Here is a 14,482-nt window from a genome sequence, read left to right on the forward strand (position 1 = left end):
CCACCAAAGGGAGGGAACCTCCGCACAGACACGAGGGCACTGCCTACGAACACTGCTCTGAGCTGCAGCGGAGCAGCCCCTGACCTCACAACTGCAGTGGCATGTGCCTGCCCTCGGCTGTGCAGCTCCGCAGGTCGATGGCACTCTAACTAACCTTGTTACAGTCTTCTTTTTGTGTCTTAAACGTATCTCCGATGCACACGTAGATCCACTGAGGAACAGTAGTCGTTTCCCCGCAGAGGACTAGTAGTGAGTCCAATAAGATTATCTTCTGTCCTATGTAGATACGGCACATCTTAATGGCCCTATGGGTGCGCAGTGTGCAGGACTTTGTTTTGTCTGTTTCCCGAGTGAGGTCAGGAGGGATGCTTTTAAGATTAAAAATGACTATTAACCTGTGGTACTCCACTAAGCCCTCCAATGACACAGCAAACTTGTTTGCCAAGCAGAACCGACCAACAGTTCAACCACCTGGAACCCCTTCAACTCCTGGTGCACCTGCAAGCAGTTATGTTCCCTCACTGTACTCCCCATCAGTAAGACTTAGGGTGTTCTGAAAAGGCACATACCGTTAGCTTGTTGATTCTCTGTACATGTCATTTAAGCTGTGATCTACCATGTATAATCACACATTCACTTTGCTTCCTGATTCAACACATGCACATTTTTCCATTTCAGTTTGTGTGGGAAACTGTAATATTCTCTAAGAACTCTTACCAAGATAATGCAAACAGTTTTACTGCCCCGAGTAAGAAAAGCCAGCCTGTTCAACACGATAGCCTACGTTACTGATGGTGTGAGTGCTCTGACATTACTTCTGAGGTTTAAGGACTAACAGGAAGGCAATCACAAAACCAATTGTTTTTACACAGGTTCATCAATCTATATTGCAGGTGGTAAGCCAAGTGAAAGTGGCTGGTGGTACTTCCAGCATTAACCCTTCGTGCAATGAAGGCACCTGAACAACAGATTTTTATTCCACCTATGCTGAGATTAGCTTACCCAAATAGCAGTTGTGTTAATGCTCAACCCAAGGCTACGGTTGGCAGTCTCCTCTCCTTCAGCAAGTGTCTCCCTGTTCCTGGAACAGGAGCTTGAAATGATGTGCCTCAGACTTCTTACACTTCCTCATATAACCATAAAGGTCACTGTATTCCAGAATTCTGCAGCCAGGACTTGGCAGTTTTCAAAGCATGGTTGTGATTTAATGTGTGATGGTAGGCAAGCCTTGGCTCTGTGCTGTGCCTTGCCTTTTTTTCCTGCTAGACTCATGTTCAAAAAGCAGTTTGAGATCTCAAGATGAAAGGCACTCTGGGTATTACAGTCTGGCCTTTGCTGCTTACTTGTATGAAGCTGAGATTAACGGTGTATATGGAGACAATTCAACTCTGAAGCTGTATCTCCAACATATTTCCTCGCAGCGAGCGAGGGCTAAGCAGCCAGCCTCACACTGCACATACATGAGCATCCAAAGCAAACTGCTCAGTTAACTGCCTGCAGTGCTACATGGCAGCACGAGGCTGTCATGGTGTCAACAGCATCCTCGTACGAACTCAGCATTTGTTTCTTAAACACCAATTGCCCTCCCCACCTTTTTATTTATTTTTTTTTTTTTAAGTCCCTCTGAGGTGAAGAGCACAAACCTCTGCAGCATTACAGTCCTCCTCAAAGGCCTATTCACATTTCTACACATGAAAAACAGTGTAACTGATTTTCCCCAGGTGGAAGTTGTATCACAGCTCATTTCTGGAGGAAGAAGGTAGCAAGCAGCAAACAAAATGGACAGCAAGGAAATCAGTCAAGTTTAAACTGAAAATCCTGATATGCTGAAGGAAGTTCACTAGCCTCTCTACTTATGGAAAGATTCCAGGAAAGAACTGAGAAGCCATGAGCCCCACAAAGCTGGCCAAATTTCAATAAATAAGATTAGCTGTTTATATGGACAGACAAACACAGCACACTGAAGAGCACAATCTAGTCATGAAGTAGGCAAAAAAAGGCACAATATCAGGTAGGAAGAAAGAAATGAATGGACAGATACAAACTGTCATAGTGGGCTTGAACTTAAACACCACACATGGGTCCCTCTGCCAACAAGCAGGCAGCAAAACAAAACAAAACCCACTCTGCAATAAAGGGCACAGCAAAATGAGAGAAGGACCAATGCTAAGAATGCACTGCGGTATAAACCAGAAAAAACAAAATGGTGCAAGAAAATCAGGCAATGGAAACGCATGAAGCATCACCTCCTTTCCAAGAACTGGCCCTGGACAGGATGTCTGTGGGAGGGGTACAGCAAACAGGCCCAGGTAACCACGTAACATGCACGCAGCACCTTTCATCAGAGAGCCTCAGCAGTACCTTAGAAACATAGGAGGAGTGTGACATCCACTGCTGTCAGTCAGCTCGAACGATGAAGTCAGGTGGCTGCTTTGGACTGGACTTTAATTAATACCCCAACGAAGCCCACCATTTCAGCCAGAAGTTAGTACTGCATTCCTCCAGAAGTTTCAAATTCAGTGGGAATTTAGCAATGACAACAAATCAATGTCTGTTCACAGAACGCGAATCTGTCATATGCCTCTTCTGTAGCTCTTTTTCTGACCCTTCCTAACACTTCAGTCTGTGGGGAGCAGTAGTGAGCTGCCACCACGCTGCCTGCACTGCGCCCTGAGCACTAGCATGGCACTCCTCTGACTCACCTGAACATCGACCAGGCAAATCTCACTTCATTTAGACATTAAAAAAAAAGGAGGGGAAAGAGCACGGAGGGAAAGGAGCAGGAGGCTGGGGAGAGACAGCACGCAACTGTCACCTAGAGCAGAGGAATTCTGCAAGATTTATCTTCAACTGCATTCAAAGATTAACAGAGCTTTTAGTTGTCTTCTGAAGAAAAATAAAGGAAATGACAGTGTAGATAATTAATAGATGCTACAAGTGCAAACAACTTCTGATCTCTCACAAAACACATAAAAGCAAAGGGTAACCACAAAAACATCTATCAGCAGTAAGAACGGGAGAATACTCATTCAAAAAAACCTGATCACAGTGCAAACGTTTTTCTGAAAGTAAATAGTCCACAGGTTTTAAAACACATATCAATCTGGCATGATTAATTTGCAGACAAAGTAATAAACTCATAATTACTACTGTAACATATGAGAGGTGGATGCTGGGGTGTATGGACATTAACAGTGACCAGAAAGAAGGAAATGCTCCACCATCAGTTAACAACACTCTCAGCTTATAATACCAGTTCTGATTTGTTGCTAAAAAGAAGTTTCAGTCCCTGACTGGAAAACTACAAGCTCTTCAGATGTCAGGAAAAGATCAGTTACAGAATTTGATACAAATCCAGCCTTCACACAAACATACCTTTTTCTTTTGACTTCCTGTCTTGCTCTCTCTCTCTGCTTTTGCTTCTGTGCTTGTACGATTTCCGATCACGGCTTTTTGACCGTCTCCTGTCCCTGCTGCGTGACCTATGTTTCCTTTCTGATCTATCATGGCTCCTGCTTCTCCTTCGGTCACGACTCCTGGACATTAACAGAAAACACTGCCAACGTCAGCTGGAGCTCACAGAACAGAATCCATTTTGATATCCCAAAACATTCCCTGTTTACAGAAACCAACTATTCACAACAAGACTTAGTGTGCTGTATGCAAACGTTTCTCAGTACACAAGATCTGGCTTCACACCGTCTTCTCCATTTCAAACATTCAACCTCAGCTTAAGAATATCCACCGTGAACTGAAATCCTTGGAAAATCAAGGGATGAGGGGAAGGAGAGGAGAAAAAAGAAACAATAAACCCAACTCTGTCCTTCAGGAGCAAGCGTACTCAAAGCTCCTTCGTACGACCACTTCACCACAAAGACACAGAGAAGGCAATAAACTCACAGCAAAGCCTTCTGGCCCTCAGGAACACTACGTGTGTTGTCGAGAGAGAAGAATGGCAAAGCTAATGGATCAGGGATGCGGCCCAGGCTGACAGATCAGATCCACACAGGATCAACGTTCCAACACGCTCAGTTCCCGTACCTGCTCCGCCTTCTTTCTCTGCTTCTCGATCTCTTGTGGTCTCGTGAACGGCTGCACCTTCTGTCGGACGTTCTGCTCGAATGCCTGCTCCGGGAGCGACTCCTTTTACGCCTCTCTCTATCACGGGCTCTCTCCTTTTCTTTCTCCTCTTCCTCACGCCTTCTCTTCCTTTCGCGCTCTTCTCTCTCTCGTTCCCTCTCTTTCTCTCTCTCTTCCCGTTCCTGTTTCTCTTTCTTTAACCTGTCATCACGGTCAGGTTCCTCTGTTCTTTTTCGTAACTTCTCCTTAAAGATAAGGCACAGCAAAAAATGAACTCTGAAGGAAAACCCTCTGAACATAACTTCGTTTACACAATCCCAGCATGCAGAAGCTCAGACATTCATTTTGTGCCAAGGACAGCCGACGTGGAAGCACTTCCTACAGCCCCCAAAATTACCATCCTCTCTCAAGGAGAAAAGTCCTCTCTGTAACTCTCCCAAGAACACAGGCTGCATCACAGTACTCAACAACGCCCACAAAATTCCTACCTGAATTTACTCCTTCACTTACATACAGCACAATCACATACCAGCAAGAACATCAGCACAAGCACAGTGCCAAATGCCAAGAGCAGGATTCTATGCAACCTTTACATGCATCACTTCTGGAGTATTCCACACACTTGAGGAAGTCTATGGGTGAGCCCTCTGTTTACCATAGGAAGCCTCCAAGCAATTTTTAATGTTCAGTAACTAAAGATGTGCTTACTTTTAAATCTTCTACAGTAGCTTTTATTTTGGCATAACCCATGTGCTGCTTTCCCATCAAATGATCATCTACCCTGGACTGTGCATCTCCTACAATTAAGAAGGCTCCACAAACTTCACAAACTTCCATCTGCTTTTCCTGTGCTGCAAAGCTCTCAATCGTCTGCAAAAGAACATATTAGATGAAAGAAAAACAAATGTTAGACAGGTGACAGCAAAGACATTTAGAATTTGACCATTACTGCCCTTAAGTCCCAGACTGCTAGTGAGAGCTCCATTTGGAGCACTGTACCCCCCAGGATGAACAGGACAAGAATTAAATTGTGTATTCCCACTCCCATCCTACTGGGAGAGAGAAAGGAAACGGCTGTGTGGTGTTCAGATACTCAACAGGTTAAAAAGCAGGAGACTACACTACAAAGTTTAACTAAGACCTGAACTAGCATAAGCTGCACACACACCTCTATGAGATGGTGGTGCAAATCATTTCCTAATTCGTAAGCATTAAGCCCACACTCCAGACAGTGCACCATACATATCAGTGCACAGTAACACATGTCAATGTCCTTATTGTCCATTTCTGCTCAGTTGTTCTACACCTTCAGCATACAGACAAGGGTATTAGGAATATAAAACCAAACGTGGAGTTACAGCTGACAGAACTACCAACGTGTTACTTACTGAAGTTGTAGACCTCAGCAACTCCCTCTCTTCTTTTAATTGTTCGACAAGTTTCATCATTCCTTGTGCCTCTTCCACTTTCCCTTCTGAACCTAGTTCTTCAATCTAAAGGACAATAAAGAACAATCTAAAACTTCAAAGCAAGTGACCAAAATAAGAGAGCTCTGTTACAGAGCATAAAACTCACCTGTTGTAGTAGTACATCAATTTTGTCAGTTAACACTTGGATCTTCTCCTCGTTTTTACCAGTAGGTCCCGCTGCCTGCCAAGCAGTACAAACACATCATTTATTTAATAACAACACATAACAGGAAACTCTGAAACACAACAACTGTGCCTTCTCACATTCCAGAGACACTGTGGGAACGGCCTCTTCCCACCTCTGCAGCCACAAGTAGGCTAGTCTAACATAAAACACTCCTCAACACAGTGCTCTCTTGCTGAGTGGAGCAAATTCTATTCACATCAATTCCTCCACAATCAACAAAAGCACTCAAGGCCATGGCCCATAAAAACAAAAGCCCAAACTCAAATACATAACTGGGACAGAAGGTAAACTGAGGTTTAACAGTGTGAAGAAAACACCTGACAGGATTAAGGGTCCCAGAGAGGGAACTATATAGTGATCTGATAAAACAGTGCTGGGGAAAGCAGAGAGGGATTCCTGCCAACCACGGCCACTCAGCTCAACCAACGTGACTACACACAGCCTGGTGCCCACAGCACCGACTGATCTAGTGAGCTCCTCTTGGGAAGCAATACATTTGAGACAAAGTAAAGGGAATATGAAAACATGACCTAGAGGAAGAATTATTTGCCTCAATGATTCCTCCAGACTCACCCCGGAAGACTGCTGGTTCTGTGACAGTGCCAAACGAGCATGACCTCTTCTAATCCTGCGTTCTACTTCTGCCAGTAAGCTCTGCAAATAGCGCAGGAAGTCTCTTTCATAGCCCACTTTCATAAAACGAGAGCTCTTCTCATACCTGTATGGTAAGACACGTCTCAAATGAAAGCTCACACCACTTCCTAATATACCAAAAACAATGACCTGTGGCCATGCTTAAAATTCCAGCTGAAGGTAACAGAGGGCTGCATGTCCAAACAAATGTTCGCATGAATCAAGCAGCAGCCAGCTTCTCGTGGGCAGCCTGCTTATAGAGCTCAAGCACTGGAAGAACAGCGTGCATTAACACAGCGACCCACGTACTTACTGCTTACGGAGGTTTTCATCGTGGATTTTTTCACAAGGACCTAAAAAGACCACAAATCAAGTTTAGGCTTGCATTCTTGAACGCTGTACTCACACTCTAGCAGCATTTCTTTACACATCCATACAGAACACCTTTCTGCTGCTTTTGCTTGGAGTCTGAAAGAAACATTTCAGAAAGAATGCCCATCTGGCTCCATAGTTGGAAAACCAAGGGGAATTCTGAACAACACAAAGTTCTCATATAAAATATAATCCCCAGATTGTTCTACATCAGTAGAACTACAGAAAACAATACTTAGTGTAGCCTTCAAAACGTAAAATGACATTAAATGCAATTAAAGGCACTTTCTTAAACTCCTGGCATCGCTTTAAGATAAATGCCTAACTGAAGTATTCATCATTGGAGCAGAATTTGGAGATCTGTGAGCACAAAGCACAGCCACAGTGAAATTCCCCCACCTTCCTCAGTGGATTTTCTCTTACTTGAAGTAAGAGCTTGAAAACGTGCAGTGACATTAAGTTCCAACACCACCCCAACAGCATAAGGCAAACACGGACACAGCACTTGAGAAGAAACAGAACAGCTCTGCCTCCAGTGATTAAATCTGCACCATAAAGCAGTCATTTTTTTTCCCCTTAGGAGTAGGATTTGGAATAAATATTGCTGTTAATAAATGGTGCCAGTGACCATTCAAAAAATGGTCATTTCCAAAGCAATTTGATAGTAAAAACATTGATGGATTATAATGACACGACACACACTTACCTAAATCAGAGCGGGTGTTTGTGAACAATTCAGCTGGGCAAAAGCCACAAAGGTAGTATTTACACACCTGTCAAGGGAGAGAAAAACAAGCATCATTTCTTTTCCCTCATGAATTAAAAGTAAAAATCCCCTCTTGTACAGTCTGCCAGTCTGCAGCTCAGGTGCTGTGTACCTGTGCCCGCTGTGCCATTCCCACTAAGCAACGCTGGAGCAGAAAACCAAGCAGAACAAAACCAAATCCTACAGTTCCCTGCTGGACCCTCCACTTTGTAAGATTAAAGCCTTCACCACATCGAATCCTAAAGTGAGAACATAAGCTCTACAGAAGGCTTTGCAATTCACGAGAAGCACGACCTGTTGATACTGCAAATGAACACTGAGCTTCAGGGACTGCCACACTGCCCGTCCCTGCTCACGTGTGACCTACAGGTGACGAAGGAAACGGAGACCAGCTCGTCCTGGTCACCTTCCGTAACTGAAATGTTTTGCTGGGAGAGTGCAGCACACACACTTGTGAAAGCTGGGCAGTCCCACCAGGGAGGACAGCAACACGGGTGCTTCACTTGAAAGCAGGACGGCACTCCAGCACACGAACACAGCCACTGTCTGAACCTTTCCTGCATCTGCTGACTTCCAAAACGTGACAGCATTACAGATTTCATCTCTGTGTGACACAAGGAATTAAAAGTGAAATTTATCTTTATACTTCAATGCCAGCGAATGTCCACTACAAACCTGCTAAATGCCCAGAGCAGCCAGGAAAGCACTCCTTTTGGAGCTCCAGATCTCTTCAGGACAGGGAGAAGTGCACAGACACAGTGGCACTCTGCACAGGGACAGCTCCCTGCTCCCGAGCAGAGGTTCCCACAGTTACCATCAGCCTCTTTGGCCTCAAGGCGAATAAATACTGTTTCTCTTTCACAAAGTCATCTCAATCTGATCAAAGAAAATAGGCAGTCTTCCACACCTCCAAAATGAACCCAACCATCCCCTCTGCTACTCCAGCCGGGCCCACGTACTCTGTATCCCCAGGGCTGATGGTCCCCTTTTTATATCGGGTTCAGAATGAAAAGAAAATAAATAACACTCAACTGAGTAACGGCGCTTGGCTAAGACGTGCAGATGGACATCGAGAACATCACAAACACTTCCTGAACTAACAGCTTCCTTCTGGACACGTACAACTTACCTACGCAGCAGCATTTTCTCAAACAGGAATTAAAAACAGCAAGCTGCTGGGAGCTGCCAGCCCAAGGCAAGCAGCGGATGCCCGTATCTCACGGGCTGCCCACCTCCCCTACAGCAACACAGCTCTGCTTGGAAAACATCACATTCCAACCTCTGCTGCTCACGGCACAGCTGAGGACAGCAGCCACGCGCTCCTCCCCACTTAAATCCGTACTGAGAGAACGCTGATGTGGGAGGAGCCCCGCAGAGCGCAGCCCTGTGTGTTTTGTTTGCAGTCTGAACCGCAGACGGCGAACACAGCGCAGGAATCGCGCCCCAACCGTGCGTCCTTCTGTATCAGACGCATCGTAGCTCAGAACCGCGCCGCGAGCAATCCAGCCGCGGCCCCCCGAGCAACGCCACAGCTCCGTGAAATACCGACGGGGCCTCAGTCGCTACCGCCGCCCGTTGGTTTCAGTTACTCCATACGGAAACCGCTCGGCCGCGCCGTTAGGACGTTACAAGTCACCATTCACCGAAACTCAGCTGTACCCACGGAGAACGTCCCCACGCAGCGGCGCTCATCGGGGGCGGCCCGCGCTGCACCGCCCGCACCGCAGCACCGCAGCGCCCGCGCCACTTCCGCTTAACGGCGCCGCGCAGACAGCGCCCGCCCGCCCGCCCGCCGGGGCCGCGGCCTGCCCGCTCCCCCCCGTTCCGCCGATCCCGGCTCTCAGCCGCTCAGCGCAGGCCCCGCCCGCCGCCCCTCGGCCGCGTCGCTCGGACCAGGCCCGGCCGTGCTGAGGGGGGGGGGGGGGGGGGGGAAGGGGAGAAGCGGCACTCACGCTCTCGTGGTCCCACCGCACGTTGCTGCGCTTCTCGTCCGGCGCCAGGTTCCTGTCCCGGCCCATGAGCTCATCGAGGAGCTGCGCGGCCGAAATCATCGCGTCCGCTGTCCGAGGCCCCGCGCCCCGACCGCACCGCGCCGCGCCGGACTGACACAGACAAAATGGCGGCGGCGCTCCTCGCCCGACCCACAGTGCACCGCGCCGGGCGGAGGGGGCGGGGCGGCCCCGCGCCTTCGGGACGCGCTGTCCCGCGCTTCTTTTCGTCCCGACCCTTCAGCTCTTCCGACGGTGGCGATGACAACGGCGAAGAACGGGCGCGCTCAGCCGCGCCGCACCGCGGGAGGCCCGGGGCGGGCGGGGGGAACATCCCGGACGGCGCGGAGTGCGGCGCGTCGGGCGGGGCCGTGGGGCACTCAGAGCCGCGGGGACGCGGACCGGGCACAGCAAGGCAGGGCAGGGCAGGGCAGGGCAGAGCGGCAGCCGAGCGCTCGGGCAGCGCGGTTGCAGGAGCTCGAACCGCAGCCGGGGTAGCCCGCACGCCGCGCTCTCGGTAGGAACCAAAGTTCCCGCCCGCGGTTGCTACATTGAATAGAGTCCCCCTGCTGCGGCCGAGCGGCGCTTCCGGCCCGGCCCGCGGGGCCGCTCCCGGCGGCGATGGAGACCAAGGAGCTGCAGGAGCGGCTGCGGGAGGCGGCGGCGCTCGGGGACGCCGAGGAGGTGCGGCGGCTGCTGGCGCTCGGGGTCAGCCCCAACGCGCAGAACGAAGTCAACGGGTGGTGAGAGCCGGGGGTGGGGGGGCGGTCCGCAGCGGGACGGCACCGCGTTCCGTCAGCTTCCCACGATGGGGTCCCCGGCGGCTCCGGGCCGGGGATGAGGGGAAGGGCGGTGTGCCGGGCCGGGCCGGGCCGCGAGGGGACCTCTGCACAGCGCGGAGAACGGGAAAGCGGTCATCAATGGGCAGCGGTGCGTGCTGAGCGAAGGGCGCTGCGTACGGCGCTGCTGGGACACTTCAGCTCAGTGAACTGACCGTGGCAACTAGAGACCAAAAAAGCATTAAGTAAAGACTAAAAACGGCATCCTAGGGGAGCGTGTTCGTGGCTCACACGCCACTGTGGGGCTTGCACTTTCAGAGGTTAAAAAAGCACGTATGTAAGCGAGCTTACATCGATTTTCCCCAAATATATCCGAATAAGTGAGCATTTGAAACCAGCTGTAACAACGCTGCTGTGGTATCTGGGCATTAAGATCACGAGGGAGGGAACAGTGCATCAGCAGGTGTCACTGCGGGCTCCAGAGCACACATCTGCAAGCGGTGCTGCTGCTGAAAGCTTCTTGTCTGTTAGACACGCATTAGGTCTTGTTCTTATGTTCAGTGAGAACGAGCGGGGATTTGCAGTAATTGAGTCAAGCAGCCTTACCATGTTTGGTGTGCAGGACGTGCCTGCACTGGGCCTGCAGGAGGAACCACGCGGCCGTGGTGGCCCAGCTGCTGCTCGGTGGTGCCGACAAGGAGATCCTCACCAGGAAGGGGGAGCGGGCAGCACAGCTGACATCCCGCAGGGAGATCCACAGGATGCTGGGAGGTGCGTGTGCTGTGTGCAGGAGCACTCGTGTCTGGCTTTGCTTTGTGCGCTGTGGTGCTGTGTCACACGTGGGCAGTAGCTGGGACTCGATGCCTGTGCTGTGTGCTTGGTGGGAAATCAAAGCTTGGAGGAGATTACCAACAAGTTCCATACCCAGCTGTATTTTGAAAGATGCCATGATTCAAGCAGTCACACGTGGACACAAACTCTGATTTTCCAAAGCTGAACAGGGGAAGACATTTCTGATACTTACACAACTTCATGCTGCATGGGCAACTACTCATTTTCCTGTTGTTCTCTGGAGTTTGGACACTGTCTTGAATAATCTGCCAGAGAAACAGCTCATTAAGCACACTGCTGGAGCATTCCTATCGTGTTTCACAATGGCTGCAGTGCAGCAGGCTTTGCTGCAACAGGTGGTAAAGTAATTTGAACTGTGGTTAATGAGCTGCCTCTCTCCTTCCCTTTGTTTTCTTGTTTGTCTTCACCACTGTCTCCTGGCTGCTGAACTGGTAATGTTTCAGTTCAGCACTGTGTGTGCTTTTCCCTTTATCCCCTGCCTCCTGTCAAGCAGGATATTGCTCTTTGTCTTTCATTGCCTTTTGCATTATGAAGATGATGGCATTGTGCCACCACAGACCGTGTCATGATGTGCCAATAACGGATTCAAAAAGGAATATAAAGAGAAAAAAGAAAAAAAAGGGCAGTGTTCAGAAGGGAACAGTGCTCCCAGCATTGTTTGGATCAGATTCTGCTTTTGTGTTCACTGTACTGCAACACCTGAGAACGATTCCTTTTACTGTAGAGAGATGGTGCAGAGCTCCTTAATTTCCCTCCTGTCCTGTGGTGTTTTTACACTGTCCCCCCCCCCCCCACAAGCACCACACACACAAAAGGTACACATAGAAAACCCACAGTGCAATAGTGGCACTTCTGTTTTTTCACACCAGCCTCAGATAACATTCTGTTCTTTGTTTCGCAGTGCAAGAGGACGAACTCCCGGACGTAACAACCAATTCAGAGCTGCCCATCATCCCGAACTACCTGGCTAACCCGCCTTTCCCATACGTTTATAACTGCCCGAGCAGCAGCATCCCAGAGCCCCCTGTGAACGGCAGCGTGCCCCACGGGGAGCTGCAGAGCTCTGCCTCCCCTCTGCTGCCCACTGCAGAGCCGTGTGTGCAGGCATCGGCGCGGCACGAGGACACAGCTCCTGCTATGGCTGACGGAGCGCTGCCGCCCGTGCCCGGGGGCTGTGCAGGGGCACGGTGCCCCGGGGCTGCAGCTCAGAGCACGCTGTTCCAGGCATCCTGGGGCAGAGCTCCTCCTTCCCCCATCGGAGCACAGCAGCCCGGAGCTCCACCAGGGAGCAGCTCCAGCACAGGGCCCGTGCCGACCTTCCAGCCTGTGTTCTTCACAGGAGCTTTTCCACTTAATATGCAAGGTAATGGTAAACGTTTCTCCTCATCTTTCCTTGGTTTTGTCACCTTGGACGGTGTGAGTGGAGGAGTCGGTGTGAACGTTTCTCCACAGTGCTGGAGATGCTCAGGTTCCCGTGTGTTTGGCACCTGGGTCTGAAGGCAGTACAGAAGGCAGCTGTGCTGTTCTTGCTGGAACCACTAGTGAAATATTGATGAAATCGTTTTTGGTTTGTTCAAATGCTATAAAAGCACAGAGAAACTGAGGTAATGCTGTTCTCTGAGTGGCGTAGCCTCCAAATAAAGAACCAAGGAGGGAAGTTCAGCTGGGTCAGCCTGCAGGAGGAGCTGAGGGGGTTGGCCCTTCTGTGGGCAAACATCACCCACACAAACCAGGCTGTGGGGCAGCTGCCCTGCTGTGCTCTGGGGGGTTCTTGTGCTGATACTGACAATAAGACAGGCTGACAGGACATAGAAATACTTGGTATAGTGTTTTCCAATTGTTTTACACATCTGCCTATGAATGTACCCTTTTATTTTGAATAGAACTGGTGCTTAAAGTTAGAATACAGAACCCGAGTCTTAAAGAAAATGACTTCATTGAAATTGAGCTGGACAGACAAGAGCTGACCTATAAGGAACTGCTCCAAGTGAGTTGCCGGGAGCTGGGTGTTAACCCTGAACACGTCCAGAGGATCAGAAAGTTACCAAATACAACACTAAGAAAGGTAAGAGCTCTTAATTCTGAGTGCAGATTTCAATAAGAGAAAGCTGTTTAGGTTACTGTTAAAAAGTGTTCACTGAACACCAGTCCCAGGGAGCAGAGAGGATGAGCTCTGCTGGCAGTGAGTGCTGAGTGCTGTAGTTAAGAGAGAATCAGAGCGTGGCCCTCAGCACAGGGCTGTCTTTTTGCTTCTGTGCAGCAGGCAGAGGGGTCCCCCTGCCCGGCTGTGCTGGTACCCGTTGGCCTCTTTGGCTCTCGTGTGCCATCAGAGCACCGTGGGCAGCACCAGTGGCCAACTCCTGGCCAGGGACCTAAGGATGACCAAAGGGGGGAAGTGTGGGGGCTGGGGTGGAGCTCAGGAAAGTATACAAAAGGAAGAAAACACACAGGAGTCCTCTGCAGTGTAATTCTGTTCGTCGCTTGTGCTCAGCAGCAGCACTGCATTCCTTCTCCAAAGCAGCTGCACACAATGCCATGAGAGATACAGTGCAGTGGGAGCTCTGCTTCCCAGTTCACTCTAAAGAACTGCCACATTCATGGATAATTACATGCTTTGTTTTAGTAGAAGCCTATTATTTTAGTGTACCACAGCAAAGTGGAGCATATGGTTTGTCACCTAACAACTTACTGTATTTGTTCCAAGGACAAAGATGTGGCAAGGCTACAGGATTTCCAAGAACTGGAACTTGTTCTGACAGTAAGCGACAAAAGCTTCCCTTTCAGAGTCCCAGCACTTTCTGAACAGAGTGGTTATAACAAGAAGGCATCAGAGCTGACCTATTAATTGTTTAAAGAACAAAACAAACTATTTGTATCTCATTTTAAAATAACATTTGACATACAGTATCTATAAGGGCTAGCGATGTGAAAAAAATCTATTTTGTTAACTTTGAAATAAACTAAAGACGTTATGCACTAAAGACGTTAGCCTGTAGTTGATGTAAAGGTACTCAGTGTGATGTGGTACTGGTACAAACCCTCATCCTGGAGCAGGGCTGCAGTGGCAGCTCCCAGGGACAGGCTGACCTGACACTGTGCCTGAGGCAGTGTGCTACAGCATAGCAGGGGTTCTCATGCTAAAAAGCTCTCCCCAAAACCCATTTTTCCTGCTTGTACTGAGTCTGTTACCATTGCTGCTCACTTTCCAGAGCATGTGTTTGTAGTCAGATCTTCTTTAGAAGGAAAAAAACCAGAAGGGTTTTAAATCTGTGGAGAAAGCACAAGAATATGATATTTCAATGCTGTTAAGTAACTTACTGCCTGTGATTTCTTAATACCTCTTTAACCCTTCCCTA

The 14,482-nt window shown here is 49.2% G+C and overlaps 2 protein-coding genes across 8 annotated transcripts in view; one reads left to right on the plus strand and one right to left on the minus strand.

The window, feature by feature from the left end:
* LUC7L3 (LUC7 like 3 pre-mRNA splicing factor) overlaps positions 1–9,633 on the minus strand; it is a 12,865-nt gene extending 3,232 nt beyond the window's left edge. For 4 of the 7 annotated variants that reach the window (XR_010622142.1, XM_065735492.1, XM_065735491.1 and 1 more), the window contains exons 1-9: positions 9,460–9,632; positions 7,448–7,514; positions 6,683–6,722; positions 6,310–6,454; positions 5,656–5,730; positions 5,469–5,573; positions 4,789–4,950; positions 4,042–4,325; positions 3,376–3,536 (exon numbers count right to left, since the gene is read on the minus strand). Coding sequence is in view for 6 of the 7 variants with exons in the window: in XM_065735492.1 (XP_065591564.1) it covers positions 3,376–3,536; positions 4,042–4,325; positions 4,789–4,950; positions 5,469–5,573; positions 5,656–5,730; positions 6,310–6,454; positions 6,683–6,722; positions 7,448–7,514; positions 9,460–9,558 (1,138 nt within the window). In the remaining variant the exon portion in view is untranslated. Of the gene's footprint in view, positions 1–107; positions 277–3,375; positions 3,537–4,041; positions 4,326–4,788; positions 4,951–5,468; positions 5,574–5,655; positions 5,731–6,309; positions 6,455–6,682; positions 6,723–7,447; positions 7,515–9,459 lie in introns of those variants that run through there. The other 3 variants (XM_065735495.1, XM_065735494.1, XM_065735493.1) reach the window with 3 other exon arrangements.
* Positions 9,634–9,971: 338 nt separating this feature from the next.
* On the plus strand, positions 9,972–14,107 carry ANKRD40 (ankyrin repeat domain 40). The gene is made up of 5 exons (XM_065735496.1): positions 9,972–10,238; positions 10,897–11,045; positions 12,028–12,489; positions 13,010–13,191; positions 13,831–14,107. The coding sequence occupies exons 1-5, from the start codon at positions 10,117–10,119 to the stop codon at positions 13,969–13,971; spliced, it is 1,056 nt and encodes a 351-aa protein (XP_065591568.1). The 5' UTR covers positions 9,972–10,116; the 3' UTR covers positions 13,972–14,107.
* The last annotated feature ends 375 nt before the right edge of the window (positions 14,108–14,482 follow it).

Source organism: Cyrtonyx montezumae, unplaced genomic scaffold, assembly GCF_038088225.1.
Source record: "Cyrtonyx montezumae isolate F1298 unplaced genomic scaffold, pur_monq_1.0 scaffold_19, whole genome shotgun sequence".
NCBI classification, from domain to species: domain Eukaryota; kingdom Metazoa; phylum Chordata; class Aves; order Galliformes; family Odontophoridae; genus Cyrtonyx; species Cyrtonyx montezumae.